Source organism: Plectropomus leopardus, chromosome 3 (genome assembly GCF_026936395.1).
Source record: "Plectropomus leopardus strain MGB_pleo_1.0 chromosome 3, ASM2693639v1, whole genome shotgun sequence".
Taxonomy (NCBI): domain Eukaryota; kingdom Metazoa; phylum Chordata; class Actinopteri; order Perciformes; family Serranidae; genus Plectropomus; species Plectropomus leopardus.
Window position 1 is genome coordinate 32,315,087 of NC_142178.1, and position 19,726 is coordinate 32,334,812.

Consider the following 19,726-nt stretch of genomic DNA (forward strand, 5'->3'; position numbering starts at 1 on the left):
TATCTTTTGTTATATTTACGGTATAGAGTATTTACTTTCGCATTATCATTGTTATTATTAATATTACTATTTTAAAGAAATTATTAGGCTATCATTTATTTATTTATTTATTCAAATCAAAAAGTGTGTCATTGCCAGTGCGCGCCACTTCCGGCTCTGTAGCTGTTCTGGGGTCCGTTTTTGTTGTAAATCTCTGATATATAGCGCTGAGGTTGGACAGAGGAAACCGACTCCAGATCAGCTGCTAGTATTTGACTCCTCTCGCCAATCAGAGCCCTGTGCCAGCTGTCAAGCTCGAGACAGTCAGAAAGAAACATACAGGAAGTTTAAGTAAGTTTTCGACCAAAAAGCTCAACATAAATCAAGTAAAATTTTAAACGAGAACTTGAAAGGGGACAAAAATGAAAAAAAAAACAAACAAATACAAATTACTTGTTTATATGTATTCATTTTACAGCAAGACAAGATTTTTATACTGTCTTTTTTTTCCTTTACTAAACTCTTTTTTTTTTTTTTTTTTTTTTAAATTAACCTTTATTTAACCATGTTGGTCCAATTGGGATTAAGAATGTCTTTTTTAAGGGAGACCTAGACAGTTAGCAGTGAGAAACACAAAATTGTTATCTGCTTTAGTATAAATGTCATCACTTTATATAAACGACAGAAATAATATATCCTGCCGAAATGCCATCTCATATTTTATATTCATCTATAATGTAATGTTTTTATATCTGTGGGTCTATATATATATAATAGTATGGGTTGAGAAGCTTTTATTGTGAAATCTCCGGAAGTCGTCGCTATCACTCTCGCGAGCTTGACTCCGCGCTGTTTCATTATGGTAGTCGTCCCAAGAAGCGGCTCGTAAAGCAGGAATCCAGACAGGATTATCAACAACAGACACCGCCGAGCTGCCGGGAGATATTTCCACCTTCGGTCCGCTTCAGACCTCCGGACCGCGTCGACATTTCCCTCCAGACCGCCGCGAGCAGAGCGGTAAGCCGTCGCCTCTGCAGCCCGCTGTCATTGACAGCTCGCGTTATTAACTGTAGCCCGGATTTTTTTTTATTAGCCAGGAGAAATATGGGATTTGTAAACGCTGAGGTTACACTTTGACGTTTATTTAGTCTCGGGTAAAATATAATTTACGATACTTAGTTGTGAAATGAATAAAAACATGGTTGAATGAGGCCTGTAGTTATTTCGAAGCCCGATAGTCCCGGCTGCAGGTCGGTGATATCCACCGGAGGTTATGGCTTATCAGCCTGCTAGCGGCGATTTTCTGTGGCTGCTAGCCTCGTGGCTACCGTACACACAACACAGCTAGCAGACAGGCCCTCAGACGAGGCTCTCAATCAGTAAATGCGACAAAATCAGCGCATAATGTGTTAAATTATAACACAGAGATGTTAACATCGACCACCATCCCTGTAATTTTCGTAGCTGCGTGTGTCGTTAAGTGTGTGGATGTTGCTGTGTTATATTGCTTCTTATAATATCACTTTAATATTTACAATTTTTCCACAGGGATTTTTACATGGCAGCCGGCTGCTCGGCCCTCCTACTCTTTCCCGGTACCGTGCAGCTGCAGCATCCGTCATCTCAGCCTCCACACTGACGGGATGACGGAGGGAACCGAGCCTCCGCACGTAGGTTACCGGCACGGCGAGGCGACGTTCATGGACTGCAGGAATTTCTAAAACCGCTGTAGCAGGGACCCGGAGAGCTGAAGTGGCTTCATTTTTCATCAGTGAGACTTTTTCATCTCTAAGCCACTGGAGCTGGTGGGATTTTGGAGTTTTTCTTTTAGGCTTGTGGAAGAATGGAGGACGCTGAACGGATGGGAAACGTGGCCCGTAGATAATATTTTCTCTATGTTTGTGTAATAACCTGAGGTCTGCAGTCTTCATCAGGGTGAAACCTGGACAGCAGATTAAATCAGAGTCGCCCAAATTTTTTATCAGGTCATCTATAACCCATAGGAGACACTCTGATCATTCTGGCACCATGATGGTGGAAGCCACCATCACCTTGTGTCTCAGGACTACTACAATCTAACAGACACTTTAGTTCCCCTGTGGGAAAGATCAGAGTACCTGGTGGTCCTCCAGCATCATGGACTACCACGCGGAGTGCTGCTTCTGTGATCCTGAGGAGGGTCACGGTGGTCCGGATGAGCCACCGCTCCACAGTATCCACGCGCCCAACCGGATCCGTCCGTCCTCCTACCGAGCCCTGAGGAGTGCTGTGTCCAGTCTGGCCCGCATTGATGACTTCTTCTGTGAGAAGATCGGCTCAGGCTTCTTCTCTGAGGTCTTCAAGGTACGTGACCTTACTACTAATTAATTATCTGCAACCTCAGCAAATTGGTTTGATTTTTCTATCAGAAAAAATGAGTGAAAAAGAGAGAAACAGCTCCCAAAAATAGCAAAAAATAAAAAAAGTTAGAAAGTAGTTAAAAGCTCAAGAAAATTACCTGGAAAAAAAAAGAAATAAAAAAACTAACTAAATAAAGAACTAAATAACTAAAAAAGGACATGAACTGGCAAAAGTGCTTAAAAATAGAATAATTCTGTAACATTATTTTAGATTTGCAATTATGATATTTTTCATATACAGTTTTCTCAACTTTTTCTAGCTTTTTACATTTTTTCAAAACAAACCAATTTTATCAGCACCCAAAACCAAGCAATAAATACATTTTTTTCCCAAGCTTTTTTGTCTTTATTCCTTAGATATTTCCCCTTAGTGTTTATCTACTAATTCTGTTGAATTTGTAGATCATTTCAAGTCGCTTATTGGCTTTTTCTTCGAGTTTTTGAAAGAAATCACACCAGTTTGCTCTGGGTTCAAAGGTTTAAATACTTGTGAAGAGAGCCTGAAAGCGGCACGAGAAAAGTGATGTTGCTTCAGGTTTCAAAGGGTTAAACAGCAGCTTCTCAGAGGGTAAAATAACCTCTGTGGGTTTATTATCACTGTTGGGTCAGCACATCCAGAACTCCAGTCCAGTAATGATCCCCATTTTATAGTTTACTCAGTAGAATATATGTTATGTTAACTTTTTTACTGAAGCATCCTGTTCATTTGTCCATTTATCCATCACCAAAACATTCAGTGTACACGTCAGACCTGTGGAGCCCCTAGGGGCCCGGGGTCCTGTTTGCATGGTTGGTATTCCTGCCTTGCTCATGCTCATGGTCGTCCTCACATGGCTCGTCAAAAGTCGTCCGCCAATATGTTTTTTTAAATAACTGATGCCGATATTTAACAAACAGGGAAGTCAGTGACCGATTTGTAACGTCAATATCATGTTGTTGTCTTTATTTTGATAAAATAGCACAGTTTATAAATAAATAAACAACAATTTGATAATAACAAAGGAGATACAAATTTGCTTAACTTAAATGAACTGTTAGTTACCTCTATTGTTATTATTGTTTTGTCTGATATGGCTCTGTATTGTTTGCATACAGGAAAATAATACTTGAACCATATCTTTATATCGATTTTTTTTTTTTATATTAGCGAATTCAGATGACTATCTCTAAATTGCATCAATTAGCCAAATTCAGCTCTTGTTTTACCAATAATATGCTATGATATTGACCTTATTAAGCAAATCAAGTACTGGCCATGATAGACTAGATCCTCATGAAACAGTTTCGCTGTCAGTATGATGATAACATTCAGCCACTTTGGGCTGCTGACAGTATTTTTAGTCTCTCAGCATCCTTAAACTGATGTTACCTCACCTAAAATGATTCCAATAACAGCAAGGATTACATATTTTAAATTCTGGAGGGAAAAGGAGCAGCTGGTGTATGTGCTGAACATGTGAAGCTGCAGGCACAGTTGGTCTGTTGGTACTCAGAATTGGTACCCGGTATCAGCAGATGAATATTAAAATTGGTGCATCCCTATTAACAACACAGATGCCCAAACTGTGTGCACAAACCCAAAAATATTCAATTTACAATGATATAGACATGAGGAAAAACAGTACATTGGAGAGGCAGGAACAAGAGACCGTCATTTTTGCTTTATGAATGACTTTACAGATATATTATGCAGGATTAAAAAACATGTATAGACTAATACAAATGTTTTTTCTCTCAGTCATCACTTATGACGCATTGGAAATGTGTGGCAGTGTATTTTTCTGCAGAGACTCGGCCCTCTTACTTTGCTTTCTTATCTTCGTCCTATTTTCTTTGCTCAGGACGTTTTTGGGCACTAATCCCGCAGCGCTCAGGTGAGGCTTGGGCTTTTTAAGAACATAGTGACCAGGTACCAGGCCGATACTGAAACTAGATACTCCAAAAATGTTGTGCTATTGTGACTTAATCCCTTAGGAACTGTTTGGCACATTTAATGGGCTTTTCATTCTTCATTTTTTGATAATTTTGGGTGTGGGCACATGGCATACATTTGGTAAGATCTTTGAATGTCCAGCTGAGCTCCTACAATATGTCTAAAATACACTGTGTAAACAAAATTGTTAAATTCATACTGTTAAGAGTAAAAAATGCACTATTGAAACCCATTTCTAATTTTTGATCCCACAGCCAACAAAGCATAAAAACATGCATAGTATTATTTATGGGTGTCGTTCTGGGCTTTTACCTGGGAATTTGTAATTTTTATTATTTTCCACCTGATGACATAATGTTTACCATATTTTGTATATGGAGAGAAATTCATGCTTTTTCCACTCGGTGCACTGTCACAATACATGTTGCTGCAAATCATTGACATATGCCAGGCTGTAAGGATAATAATACTAATACTACCACTACTACTAATATTACTGCTACTACTACTACTACTACTACTACTACTACTACTACTACTAATAATAATAATAATAATAATAATAATAATAATAATAATAATAATAACAATAGAGATAATAATAAAAAGTATATTAAAAATAATTCAGTGTTTGTGCTGTTGGTTTTTTTCATCTAAAAACTTTGTGGCATCATGACAAAAACCTGGCTTTTAAAGGGTTAAAATTCTAAAAATTGATGAATATTTGATATTTATGATTAGAACTGATAATGGTTAAAAAGAATGAACTCAGTGACAGTAGAAAATAATATTAATGTATGAAATAAAAATGTTTAAAAGCTTGTTTTTGAAGAGCGCATTTGTGTGTGTGTAATATAAAATCAGGCCCTAAGGGTTAAATCAAGTCTAAAACTGGCAATATTCTGTTTCATTCAGAAACTGTGTGATAAAATAGATAGAGAACAATTCTTCAGCAGCAGCACTCAACATTTTTGGCGCTCTAGACTCATTTTTGGTCAGTGCCAAGACAGCGTTGAGGTTAGATGCTCAGCCCGAGCTATGAGCAACAACACTGGCGATGACTTCAAGTGATGAATGCAAAAGTCAGACTGAGTTTGGTTTATAGAGCAGCATAAAGACGTCACTCTGGAGACTGTTGCTTTGCTTATGCATCAAACCAATGTTTAAGTCATTATTTTTGTTCTTATCTGAGGCATTTTTGTCTCACATGTAGATACTCGTGTGTTTATTGGTGCATATTTGTTTGCGTGTGGTTTGCACAGACAGTGTGTGGGTGTGTGTGTGTTGTCTGCTTGTGTGTGTCAGGTGACAGGCTGACTGGAGGACAGATCCCACTGTCCAGACTAAGTAGATTACTCTCACACCGTGTGTGTGTGTGTGTGTGTGTGTGTGTGTGTGTGTGTGTGTGTGTGTGTGTGTGTGTGTGTGTGTGTGTGTGGACATCTTACTTTTTCTCCCCTCCTTGGGTAATCTTAATGCAGGTTTGTAAATGATAGCTTCCTGCCCACCAAATCAAGAGTCCACACAACATCCACATGTACCAGTCATGACCATGTACAGGAAAGGCATGTAAAGTAGTTGTTGGAGTATTTGCTCAGGGTGAGGGTTTATACAAAGTGGATTCCAGCACACATTCCTCTGCTCTTATCTGAAATAGCCAAAGCTTTTCACACTCACACCCAGAAACAGAGACATTAACAACCAGGGGAGCTGTGCCTGGTATAGATTAGGACTGTTTAAGTCTTGACGTAGTTTGAAGAATATCTTTCATAAAACTTCATACTTAAAGTTAGTTTAGTCAGTACTTAATTTGGTTTAAATGATATGAATACTTCCTGTAACATCCTGTCATTTAATCCTTTAAAACGTGAGCAAATTGGTTTGATTTTTCTCTAAAGCATGGGGAGAAGGCAATGAGCAACTTCACACGGCCCAAAAAAATAGAAAGAAATTTGTAAAAAAAAGCTACAAGAAAATTAATTGAAAACAAAAGACAATTAAAAAACAAAATCAAACAAGGAAATGACTCCCAAAATAGTGCAGAAAAAATATAAATATATAATTATAATGATTTTAAATATATTTTTTCTATTTATATTTTATATTTTTTAAATATATTTTTTTCTGGACATTTTCCCATTAAAAAAATAGTAATAAATATTTTTAACCCTTTTAAAACCCTTTTTAAAACAATTTCCCCTTTACTGATTTCTTGCAATTTGTTTGACATGTCTTGCCAAGTTGGTCATTGTCTCTTTCCCCATGAAATCGAATCAAATTGCTCAGGTTTCAAAGCGATAGATAGATTGTCGAACCAGGTTTTAAAGTGCTCGAGTGCTTTAAAGTGTCTGCAGATACTCTGTTTAAGAATGAAGTTTCATTTGTTTTCTTCAGTCTACAAACTGTAAACCAACCCAGTTATTTCAGATACATTAACAATATTTCAGGGTTAAAAAATAAGGATTGCCTGTCAGGGGGGAGTAAAATGCCACTTTAGGCAAGTAGATAAAAATAATTAAATAATTTATAATTAATTTAAAAAAAAATCCCCCCACAGCTAATGATGGAAGTAGCTAAGGAGTAATTTGCTTTTTTCTTCTGTCTGTTGAGAGTTGCAGATGCGCAGTACCAATCAGGCACTCGTGAGAAAATGTTTAGTTTGGAGTTTAGTTGGGTGGCGTGAGTTGCTTTTTTTCTGGAGCTGATAATGGAAGAAGCTAAGGAGGGAACCATTTCGCCTTATTGTCACTTCTGTTGAGACACACATGCATTAAGGTATCGATCAGACACTTGCAAGAAATTGGTGATGGGTAATGACAAAGTTTATGAGCTGAAGCACAAGTGAGAATTTCACTTATCCTGTAATTAGGAGTTTATTTGGTGAAAAAACAACACATCAACATGTAACACTGCACACACTTCTTTTATGTCTATGCTAACGTGAACTTATCCATGGTATTGATTAAATAACCCTAATAACCACACACACCCACAGACATAATGCATTCATTTACAAATAGATGACAATTTAAAGTTATATTTACATATAATAAACCATCAATGCATCTATCTGGATCATCAGTATATTGTACTTAGAGGATAAAACACTGTGGGCTAATGAAGTTTTTAATATAGAACTGTTTTTCAAGGATGGCATTTTTTCAGAAGTAACTGTCAGACACAAATCACACATAATCGAAAGAATGATGACTAAAACATGTCCAATTTGGGAAATCCAAATGTATTCAAAGCCCAAGTTGGCTGAATGTTCATAGTTCTGAGTGTCTGTGTAGGAAAGAAAAGAGAAAGATCATTTTCTCACTTTACATTGCACTTATTGCTGTTGGATCAAATCATCACTGGTTGAATGAGCACAAAGTAATGATGATGGAGACGCATTTGGCTTAAAATGGAAACAGTTTATTAAGGTTGTTATAACCATTAAACTCAGCCTGTTTTCCCGTTAACCCTGCACTGTGTTGGCGTGCATGCCTCCTGTCTGCTGCTGGGCCGAGCCTCAGTAATGGCCCATTGGATTTGTGCAGATCAGGAGGGTTGATGGGAAATCCAGAAAGCCTATTACTGCTACGCTATTAATACACACACACACACACACACACACACACACACACACACACACACACACACACACACACACACACACGTATGCATGCATGCACTTGCAGGTGCAGACACTGTCTGAACTTTGCAGGCCACAAATTACCAGTCAATGACCCATTCAGCCACACACATGACCCCAGTCCCACTTTTCCTGCAGCTTCACATGTTAAGCACATGTTCACGTACTGTGACGGGGGGGATTCTCACAGTATAAAGGTCAAACATTTGCACTTTGTCTCTACATTCAGAATATAATCAGAAAATGTCATTAATATCAGCTGGCCTACATCTTAAAATTATAATATGTAATATTTCTGCAAAAAAATGTCTAAAAAAAAAACTCGATATAAACATTTTTCTAGTTGTGTACTTACATTATCCCTTATTTTTCCAGTAACGCTCAAACCCCAGGAAAACTGTAATTTTATTTGAGTTAAAGGTTTCATTTGGTGTCTTGCCAATGGCAAAAGCACCAGATGATTCGTCAAAGAGCGAGGAAGAAGTCATACAGTGTTCCCCATGCATAGATTTATTCATGCCACAGTATTAACACTGACTGCCACATATTGATTTTCTATTTTTTATGCTTTAGCGCCGGTCTTATAGCACCACACCTCGCTCTCCCTCTGTGCAGCTCTCTTCCAAACTGTAAACCCTCTCTTTTTGTTTTTCAGGTGCAGCATCGGATCACAGGACAGGTGATGGCACTGAAAATGAACACACTGGCCAGCAACAAAGCTAACATGCTACGAGAAGTGCAGCTCATGAACCGCCTTTGCCACCCCAACATACTCAGGTAGCTTCCATAAAAACAGATAATAATCACTGATAATTGAGCGCCACCTCACCAGCTGTTCAGACAAAGCAGTGTCTCAGCAGCTGCAGAGGTAGTGCTGTGACTGATGATAAAGCTGAATGTAGCTCCTGATGAACACATCTTAAAAAAATCCCATCTTCAGAAATACTGTTGCAACAATTTCCATATAATTTCAGAAATTCTTGATTCAGAAGAACTGAGCCTGAGCCACACACTTACTAACTACTTTCTTATGTCAGCTAAAAAGATCTTTGCTAACACTGTGTAAGGCTAGAAGTATCCCTAAATTTAAATGTGGCTTGATGATCTTGTCAGGACACTTGAGCTGAAGAGGATAAGTATTAGAAATGAGCTGGTAAACTCATTTGATGCCCTCTGGCAACCTCTTATTCAATATTTGGAGAAAATATCAGTCTAGTGTCATTTGCAGATTGTTGCTATTAACTGAATGTAGGATCCCTTGATGTAGTCTTGAGCGTCTAGTTTGGGTGCTTGGTTTTGTTTTTTGTTTTATTTTGTGGGTTTTTTTCACCCTTTTTCTTAGTGACTTATTTTTTTAAAAATCCTGGAGGAGAGCAGTGTCTGTATTAGCTATGTAAATGCACTTATTATCTTCATGTGGCATTTGCCATTTATTGAATTTATTTTACCAATAATTTCTATGTGTGTGTACTAACTATTTCTGCAAATTGACTCCACTCAATAAAATGTTTTAAATTGTATGTGAAAAAAAAACAAAAAACCATCCCATTTCTCAGTTTGTATTGTGGGAGTTTAACATGACTTTTTAGTACTACCAAGAAACACAAGGTGGCACCAGAGTCTATATATTTAACCTCATGCATGTAGAGGACTTTGAAATGATGGATGAGATAATTATAATGTAAAGAAATGATAAACACTGAAACTTTGTTAATTATAACACATTGTATTTCTTCCCCTCTTCTCAGGTTTCTTGGGGTTTGTGTTCACGAAGGTCAACTCCACGCTCTGACTGAGGTAAAAACATCACTCTTTTAACATTGTCCGATGGCTTAAGTTACCCAAAATGTCTAAAATGTGACTGTCCCTTTGTCAGTTTTACTCGTACCCACCAGTAACATAGAGGAGGTATCCATGGAAACATTGTAAACCTTGTATCTTGCAGATGGTGGTAAATGATTCATGTATTTGGTGTCTTCCTTTGGCACACATTAATATCTGTGTGTGTGCTGACTGATCATCACACTGTCAGCGTTTTTAAAGGCGGTTTGAAGACATTTCTTTGTTTTTCTCTGTAGTATATAAACGGAGGCAACCTGGAGCAGCTGTTGGACAGTGACCTGTACCTGTCGTGGTGCGTCCGGATTGGTCTGTCTCTGGATATTGCCCGAGGGCTGCAGTACCTGCACAACAAGGGCATATTCCACAGAGACCTCACCTCCAAGGTGCAGCAGACAAACACATGCTGGGGTGTCGCCTGTTAACAGAAACAGAAAAAGAAGGGGTCAAAGCAAAGAACTGATAAGAAGCAGCTTGAGTTGTAGTTTCATATCAGAAAGTTTGTGCTGCAGGGAGAAGGGAGGATACCAGCTTTCAGTTCAATGAAATGTGACCTTTGGTGCTTGTTCAGACTGACATGTCTGTGTCAAAAAGCATACTTCCGCATTAATTTTAGATGAACCACGCCCACATCTGCATGACGAACGTGAGCAGCCAAGAGGTCAAGGCCTGATGTTTGGCTGCCAGCCTACTGCCGCAAAAAGTACTCACTGCAGCACGCAGGGCACCTTGAGAAACACAACAGCTCAAGTTTATTAGTGGCTCTGAACACAAGTAATGTCAAAAAACACTGAGAAAGTCTACTCTCTCATCAGTTATCGGCCTGGACTTCTGGCAGACTGCTTTCGGCATGTGGAAGTGGGCAGTAATGTGTAGGAAAAAACGGAAATACTTCAAGTAGGCTCAATTAATTGCTATGTAATCTTGTTAGGGGCTGAAGTCATCAATCAAAGACATGCAAGCACCAAAGACTTTACAAAAATAATTGACTTAGCCACTCTGACATTACCCCATTTTGAAGCCTCAAGTTGGCATTTAGAAAGTTTTACATCTTACAACTATATCCTAAACAACAGTTCAGATTAGGAGGCTCATCTTACAAAATTCTTTATTTTTTCATCACAACCTGGACAAATAAAAACAAATCTATGGGCATGGCTGGACAATAGGTCTGCGAGCATATGTTTTTTGTTCTCTTGAGTTGATTTGTAATTTTTTACCAATAGTGGTGAATATATCTCACCTCTAGACTCTTTTTCTGTGCAGAACTGTCTTGTTCGCTGTGATAACGGAGTTTTCACGGTTGTGGTGGGAGACTTCGGCCTGGCAGAGAAGATCCCTGATTATAGGTCAGTGGGGAAATATCCAAAATCTTGATGCCTTTCCCTCTTCTGTCTCGTTCAGTGAGATAATTTAAGTAACCAATAAAGTCTGATTAACTTTAGTTGGCACAGACTCTGTTATGTGTGAGTAACTGTTATTTGTCAATAAGAGATCATGTCTAACCCAAATGGGCAAAAATTAAAGTGTTGTGATCTGATAGACTATTAATTTGAACAAAAACCAAACAGATCTGTGTCACTCGAGGAGCCGGTGTAAACATGTGGCAGTATTAGAGGTTATTTATGCTTGAAAGTGAAAGGTCAGAGCTTAACCTGTCTTAGTCTGTCTCTTGTGCAAGATGCATCTATGAATGACTCCTTCTGCAAAAACAGGTCTTTAGGCAACACCAGAGATTAGCATGTTCTTTCTTTAGCTAGAAATAGAGCTTTACTTTCATTTTTTAAAAATAATTCCCAAATTTATGAGGAAACACAACATAACATAAACTAATACAGCGCTTTGAAAAGAACTACAGTGATAACAAAACTGAACATTAATAGCTCAACAAAGACGTGCAGGGCAGGTGCTTTGAACTGCATTAGGTTTTTTAGTGTGGTCAAGTTTTACGTTATATCTAGAATACAAGATGTGATTCATAAAAATTGTATATTTCATGAATAATATCATAGCAATAACTCACAGCAAATTCTGACAAGGGTCGTGACTCTGAATGGGCACCTAACTTTCTGGGAAACCTTATTTTTTTTGCAGTGACGGTGTGGGGAAGCAGCCTCTGGCCATCGTGGGCTCCCCGTACTGGATGGCCCCTGAAGTCCTGAGAGGAGAGCTGTACGATGAGAAGGTATCACCACAGCATCTGTGGTTGATGATGATTATTTAAAATCTTTAATCCACTGCTACTTCTATTAAATAAAATAGACAACTGCACTTTCAGATCGAAAGGTCAGTGCTTCAATTCCCAAAAGCAAATCATGCAAATCTATTTAGAGGCTGGCACAAACTGGCATGCTGTGACGCAATTCCCCCTATCTCCTCTGACTCCTGCTGCCACCTGGCAGTCTCGATTAACCAGGATTGGATGATATGATAATAATAATAATAAACTGATTTGTCATGCACTTTGCATTTGGAACAAATCTCAAAGATCCGCAGGATAAAATAATATAAAAATAGAAATGATTGTCCAACCCTGGTATAAACATGCATGGAATTACACATTGGTGATATTCAGTAAAAGAGAAAAAAGGATCCTTTTAAAAGCAAATAAAAAAAACTGCCAGAGTCTGTCATAGTGCCGTTTGATCTGATGAAGACAGCAGTCTTAGCCTTTACTTTCTGATGTGCGAGTACAGACATTATTAAGTAAAAAATAAAATTTTAAGTAGGTAAAATGGTTTTTTTTTTAACCACCTAACCCTTCTATCTACAAAGTGCATTGTTAGGTTTTCGAACTTTGACAGCTTAGGTGAGATTTTGGGATTTTGAGGCAATATTGGCCACTGAAACAAATTAATCCGTGGATGCTGAACCTGAAATAAATTAAAATTCTCAAATGATTTCACATGTTTTATGACACAGAATATTAGCAAAAAAATATGAGGAGCTTTAGCCCTTAAATACTCTTACTCCACCACGGAGTGAAATCTAGTTTGAACCTAAACCTAAACTATCTATATGTGTGTGCATTATCAGAGAACTAACATGCACGTCCTCTCCGCTGCTCAGGTGGACGTGTTTGCGTACGGTATCATCCTGTGTGAGATCATCGCCCGCATTGAAGCTGATCCTGACTTCTTACCCAGGACAGAGGTAGCCCTCAGACCTATAATTTAATCTGTTTGTGTAGTGATGTAAAGAAGTGACATGTCTCTCCCTTACAGACAGAAACGTAACGCTACTTGTATTTTTTTTGGTGGGAAGAAGTATATTTCCAATGTCAATATAGCAAACTGCTCTTCATGAGATAAATATTTTCAACAGAGAGCCATGTAAAGTAGTTGCAGGTGTTGTTCCAGGTAAAAGTAGTCGTCGCTCTGCAGCGAGAGGCCCTGAACTGTCTGTGTAAATATGCATGTAAGGCGTAATTCGAATGGTAATAATATAACTTGTATTTGCAGCCTCTATGTTTATTTATACTTGATATGCAGTCATTTTGATTGATTTTAAAGGACTTTGGTCTGGACGTGGAGGCATTTGAGAACATGGTTGGGGATTGTCCTGCTCCATTTTTTAGCCTCGCTGTCACCTGCTGTAACGTAAGTGCACACACATACACCGCATTAATCATAACCCTGAATTACATCAATGTTTTCAATTTAATTTTTACTTGTTGGACATCACCATGTACTTTTGGACATCTCTGAGTCAGTGTGTCCTTTTTAACAACAAAGTTTTTTTTAATAAGACTTGATGTTAGGATTCTAAGATGTAATTCTCAGCACGGTTCTTTGTCTTCGTGTTGTTTTCAGATGAGCGCAGAGAGGCGACCCTCGTTCTCAGACATTGTGTTCACGCTGGAGGGCATGGATAGACAAGAAGAGAGAGAGAAGCCCATTGCACTTGGTAAAAAGGATCATAAAGTTTTTTTTTATTTCTTCATTAATTAAGAAAGTTTTTTTACAGCAATGTTGATAGGGCATTTCGTGACACCAGAAATGTGTTAGTCCAGTGAAATTCCTGCATGCTTAATACCTGATTCAGTACTACGGTAAAAAAACAAAAAACAAACACAAAACAGTGAATTTCTGGTGCTTAAACGTACACTCGTACATTAAGAAAATTTAAATTTAGGTAGAATTTTATTATTACACTATATAAATTCATATTTAAATCAATTTGTGCAGACAGGCGTCTTGTTTTTCGCTGTCAAAATGCCACCGCTTGCATAACAGCCAGTATCAACCTCCCTGTTCATCTCTATTGAACATTAACTTCGGGATATTTGATGCCCTCTTCAGTAAGTTCAAATTCAATAAAAGTAGAAAAAAAACATGACACAGGACCTCGAAGTCGTTGCACACCTTGTCCAGCCTGTAATCCAGCCTTGGTGACAGTTTCTGACTCATGATAAAATCATATGACAGCCACAACTGTCAGAGACGGGTGTCCCCTTTCAGGATCTTCCCCTGGAAAGTTATCTCACTTCAAGGTTGACTCAAATACAGAGCAGGGTTGAATCCTGGGAAACGTCATTCTGTAATTTCCCAGGAGATCTCCCAAAACATTTGCTTTCTTTTACTGGTAAAGAACCTGATGGAACTGGGGTTTTTTTTAGCACGTCATCTAGCAAGACAGCTTCTCCAAACTTAAACAGAGGCACACAATTAAAACCACGCTGTCTATGATTAAAACTAGTCAGAGAATATGATGAAAAAGAGGATGAAATGAGTTCAGAAATATATTTAAGTTTCTATTTAGCTGTAAAATGAGAAAGTTTGTGACCCGCAGTTTGAGAATGACGAGCCATAAGGAAGCACCACCTACCTCAAACTGCATCCTCTCTCCTTCACTCACACATCTTTCTCCTTCCTACCTTTACTCAGAGCCGGTGGCGGTAGACGTCAGCCCGTACCGGCGCTGCAGCTCTCCTTGTCACCCCGGTGACCGCAGCCAGCAACGGCAAGGCTTGGCGAGAAGCCAGTCGGACATGTTACCCCCTGCAACCCTAACCCCTCCTCTCCTTGGGACACCTGCGCGGGTGAATCCCTTCTCTCTCAGACAGGACCTCAATGGGGGGCGGTGTAAACTCTTAGACACTCCGAGTAAGTCCGTCATCTCCCTGACCTTCACCCTCCCAGCGCTTCGTGACCCGTGCTCCTCCCCCCATCTTCTCAGATCGATGCCGGGGACACAAGCGCTGCCGAGGAGGTGCAGGTCACTCCCTTGTACTCCAGAGCTCAGCCGGACTGTAGCCTTGTTAAGAGACAATGAAGGGAAGGAAGACAATGAAGAGGACGTAAGAGTGGTGATGAATAGAGTGACAGGGGAGGACGAGGACGACGAAGAGAAGACAGAGACAGCAGATGGAAGGAGGCAGGTAGAGCAAATGGAAATAACTATAAAGAGAGAGGTGTTAAAGGAGGAGGACGAGGTGGGAGAGGATTCGGGTCTTCCTGTGGAGCTGGAGATGGTGTCTCTGGAGCGGTTAGAGGAGCAGGAGGAAGAGGAGGAAGATGAGAGTGTGTGTCTAACAGAACCCATGGACTGCACCAAGTCTCCTGAGCCAGCAGAGGTTGTCACGGACTCCACACCTGGACGCCCCCTGCTCACCTCCACTTCCTCCTCCTCCGTACAAACCAACGGCTGGCGACTTCCCATCTCCAACGGACCACCCTCCTTGCCCGCTCTGCCACGACTGGACAACAACAACGGCTCAGCGCTTGTCATTGGCCAGCAGGTGCAGTGGGGCGTAGGAGGGCGAGCTAACGGTTACAGCGGAGCCCAGTCCTCTGACCCTAACGGCCCCTCTGAGCAGGACGAGGTCATTTCCTGTCCGGGCTGCTGTCTGGTGGGTTTTAGCTTTCCCTCTGTGTGCCTCCGTGGTTCAGCTGCCGTGCCTGCCCCCCGCCGAAGGGCTTCGTTACCGCGGCAGCGACCCTACCGGAACCTCAACGGCACCATAACCGGTGGCAGTGCTTCCCCGTCAACAACAGCGGCCACAGCAACCAAAGCTCTGCTGTGTCGCAGCACAAATGGACTAATAGTGGGTGGGCCGTCAGTGCCATGTGAACCAGGCCGGTCTCTGCCGGAGGCCCAGACATAAGCCTGCTCACTGGGGATTTGGTTTTGAACCCGTGACACGCACCAGCACTTAATGTCAGCGGAAAAACATGGCAACACAAAAGGTTGCTATGATAATACCAAGAATACTGACCCCAGCTCTGAGATGTGTTGTTAACTCTGTGCAGTCACAGTTTGGGATTAGAGCGCCACCTGGTGGGCTGGAGGATGAAACACGACCAAATCACTCTGACAGTGAAGAACATGGTGTAATGTAAGTGGTGGCTAAAAGGCAGAACATTTAACGGTTGGGGTTAACGACACATTTCTTTTGCTGGAGTGGTGCTGATCCAAACAGAGCAGCTAGTCTGACTTACGGCGACGCTCGCCTAAGCTCTACTGAACCAAATCTAACTGAACTCAACTGTGCTGGCTTCAATTTTGGAGGCTGTCATAGAAAAAACATGTTTTTCGGGTTTAACAAGCTAATTTTAAGTACACTTGCAGTTAATTACAAGTTATTCGTAGTCGTGGTCATCGTTTTGTTAGTAACAATACAATAACATACTCACCAATTTAATTGCTGAGATCTGTGAATATGCGACATTTTGAAAAAAGTCAAACTACTTTGGAAGGATCGCGAGAAAAAAAAAGACCCACCGTCTGTAAACTGTAATAGATGTTTACAGTACACACGGGTCACTTTTGCTCTGCTCGGGATTTTTGCCCTGTCAGATTTCGGGCAGTGCCTATTCAGAAGAGGCTGCGTGTGTGGCTCGTGGTATTGCTGCTTGCAGTCTTCTTGCAAACAACAAACAAACAACTTCACACTCTTTCTTGGGTCCTTAACAGCTATAGATTTAGATACAAGGTACAAGGTATGTTTAGGTAAGTACAAGGTAAGTTAATTGACAGGTTATGTTGCTATTCTTACTCATTGTTTGCCAAAATAACATTCAAAAGAACTCAAAACTACATGCAACATAACAGTATTTATGCGTTTTTCCATATTGGATTGAAGATATTTAATTTTGAACATTAAAAAAATGTTTGTTTTTTTTCATATGAAAAAGACAAACAAACAAAAATAATAGTTTACATATGTAAAAGATTTTCAATAAGCAACTTTAACTTACATCTCATGTCCAAAAATGAATAAGAGGAGGCGAAATGCTTGTCTTGTCCCACCCCTGCTGTATTCTAACCGAATTCTGCTTCAGAGGAAAACCGTGTAACATTAACCTGACAGACACACACTACTGGTTACCTTGCAGATGCAGATTTTACTCTTGATTGACTTTATTCTAAGTCCCTCCCCTCGAAGGCAGACTGGCCAATCATAGCGTGGCATCAGCCAGCTCCGACAACTTCTCGGCAGTGCATCATTGACTTTCATACACCTTTGTCAGATTTTCTTCTTTTTCGGGCTGGTTTTGTAGATTTCGAGCTAAACGTTGTGTCTGGGATTTGTGTAATAACGAGAGAGGTTTGGAGGAGATAAACAATTTTTTCCTGTTTCTAAATCAGACTCAAACCCTGAAAAGTTTGGGGTTAGCCAGCCAGCTAGCGAGCTACTAAAGATAAAACTGTATCCTGAAGAATGTACACATGCTGCTTTTGTTTTTTTTTTTTAAGAATTATTACTGTGATTAAAGCCTTGTCCTCCTTTTCAGAAAAAATGGAGGAAATTGGGGAAACTTTGATGATTCTCCACCAGCTTTGTGTCATCGTAGTGTTTGTTAATATTGAATGTGTCGCGTGTCCAAAGTGCAACAAATTCGACAGTGCACAATTTTGTGTCCCTAGCAATAATACCGCCAGTGTGAAATAGAACGAATGTAAGGTTCTCGAGCTCTGCGAAGCGCACATACACAGAGATGTGTTGCTTTCTAGTTAGATGTCACCATGTTCCCACTTCTCAGCAATGATTTCAGTAAGTATAGATATAAACGATGGCCAACGCTACAATAATAAGTTAAAAATCCTTTAATATGTACAGTGCTTTTTGGTAACGGTGGTTGGGGAATGAACATTTTGTAATTTAATGTCCCTCCCTTTATGGAGGCAGGTTAGGAGAAATAAATAAGCTCTTTTGTTTTGCATGGCGGCGCCTGCATGGCGTCGCCTGCATGGCGGCGCTCTGCAGGCCCACTACTGATGGAAACACTGCCGCAGTGCAGCGTTAAGCGCGGGCTCTATACAGACACATGTAAAGCACAGTGTGGCTGCAGGTTTGAATCAGATGAAGTGAATACACTGTTTTTGATTATATTTAATTGATTAACGGTAGCTACAGGGGGAATATTTATAAAATGAATAAAGATGATTTACTTCTGACATTTTTATAGCAGTTGACCTGTGTGTGTGTGTGTGTGTGTGTGTGTGTGTATGACAGAGAGCGAGAGAGAAGCTGATATCTTTTGCTTTGGGGGACTTATCCTGGGCATGTCATGTAAATTGTTTATTTTTGCACTTCAGTTTCGGGGCACTTTGCAGTAAGACACCAGGCTTCTACTAAATGGTGCTTTATTTAAATATGTGCTTCTGGTGTTTTATATGTATATGTGTGTGTGAGCGTGAGTGTGTGTGTGTGCGTGTGCGTGGTTCTCGCCCAATAAACTACACACCTTTCATCCTCTGACTTCTACTCCCCCTCACATGTATCTCGTGTGTGTACATGTGCACTTTGATTACACTGTTGTAACTTAAAAAGTGGTATGTGAAGCAGGTATGCGTATTTATTGTACAGATCATTCCACACACTGTGTGTGTATGTGCTTTTGAGCGAAAGGTAGAGTGATGGATACTCGCAGGATAACTTTAATTTATCCCGTCATTTCTCATGTTCAACGATGAATCTGGCTTCATTTCTATGTTCTGTTCTTCTATACAGCTAGAAACCTGCGTGCAATAATCTGGTAATAAACAAATATGGTTGTGCATTACCCTCTGTGCTATTTTTAATTTCTTTTAAGCAGTAACTAAATGAAAGTGGAAGAGTACTAAACTGGGGAAATGGCATGCCAAAGAATTAATGATGTTAGATGACAACCTTAACAACTTAGTGAAATCCTTATTTATTTCAGTAGTGTTTGATATTTAAGAGGAGCTGAGTAAAAGTTACTGAATAGATCAACAGTGCCAGACCACAACATCTTAAAAAGAAAACGATAAAGGGCTCTAAGAGTTGTTCTGAGAAAACATACAGCATATGGCATACTTAAGAGATCACAACTTCACAGAAAAATGAAGTTGTGTTCAACCAGGCACTGTAAATTCTTAAAAACCTGATGCACACAGACATGATTACCTTTGCTTAAAGCAATCTTATGCTCTTACTTACTTGTCACTTTGGCAAATGCTACAAAAATCTCTTTATCGGTTATGAACTGAGAACCTTTTCATCCTCACATGCAAAAAAGACCTCTTTCTTCCTGTTCAGCAATACCACACTTGTATTGACAGTCAAATGAATGTAGTTCCTTTTTCATTCTGTAGGGGAACAGCTTTGTGCACTGTTTCCTGCAGTTTGCTTCCATTTCTTGTAAATGGGTGAGGGAGGGGTGAGCAGTGAGCAATGTGTGGATCATCAGCTCTCTGGTTATGCAGGATGGGCAGATATAGAAGCTTGAGTCCTATAAACAGCCAGCTGACTCTTCTGCTGCCTTGAGGATGATCACGGCTGACATATTGTCATGTATATAATTAAGCTAATTAATCAATTTATTCATTCAGAAAAGTTTCACTCATGCATTATTTATGGGGACATGTGCACTTTTCAAAAATAATTTCCTGGTCATTTTTAACATGTTTCATAGAAAAGACTATAGCAAACCAGAACAGTGTTAAATTGGTAGATCATATAATCATTTC

The 19,726-nt window shown here is 39.7% G+C and overlaps 1 protein-coding gene across 1 annotated transcript; it reads left to right on the top strand.

Moving 5' to 3' along the window:
• Positions 1-796: 796 nt before the first annotated feature.
• tesk1a (testis associated actin remodelling kinase 1a) lies at positions 797-18,798 on the top strand. Its single transcript, XM_042484276.2, has 11 exons — positions 797-996; positions 1,528-2,322; positions 8,607-8,728; positions 9,700-9,748; positions 10,030-10,176; positions 11,057-11,139; positions 11,885-11,975; positions 12,860-12,943; positions 13,303-13,389; positions 13,603-13,696; positions 14,677-18,798. Exons 2-11 carry the CDS (start codon positions 2,116-2,118, stop codon positions 15,894-15,896), a joined length of 2,184 nt encoding a protein of 727 aa, XP_042340210.2. The 5' UTR covers positions 797-996; positions 1,528-2,115; the 3' UTR covers positions 15,897-18,798.
• The last annotated feature ends 928 nt before the right edge of the window (positions 18,799-19,726 follow it).

Bases quoted from the DNA above. Each gene is read 5' to 3' on its own strand.
- tesk1a (XM_042484276.2), top strand. From the start codon at position 2,116: ATGGACTACCACGCGGAGTGCTGCTTCTGTGATCCTGAGGAGGGTCAC. The intron at 2,323-8,606 runs GTACGTGACCTT...TTTGTTTTTCAG, and splicing joins TCTTCTCTGAGGTCTTCAAG to GTGCAGCATCGGATCACAGG. The intron at 9,749-10,029 runs GTAAAAACATCA...TTTTCTCTGTAG, and splicing joins AACTCCACGCTCTGACTGAG to TATATAAACGGAGGCAACCT.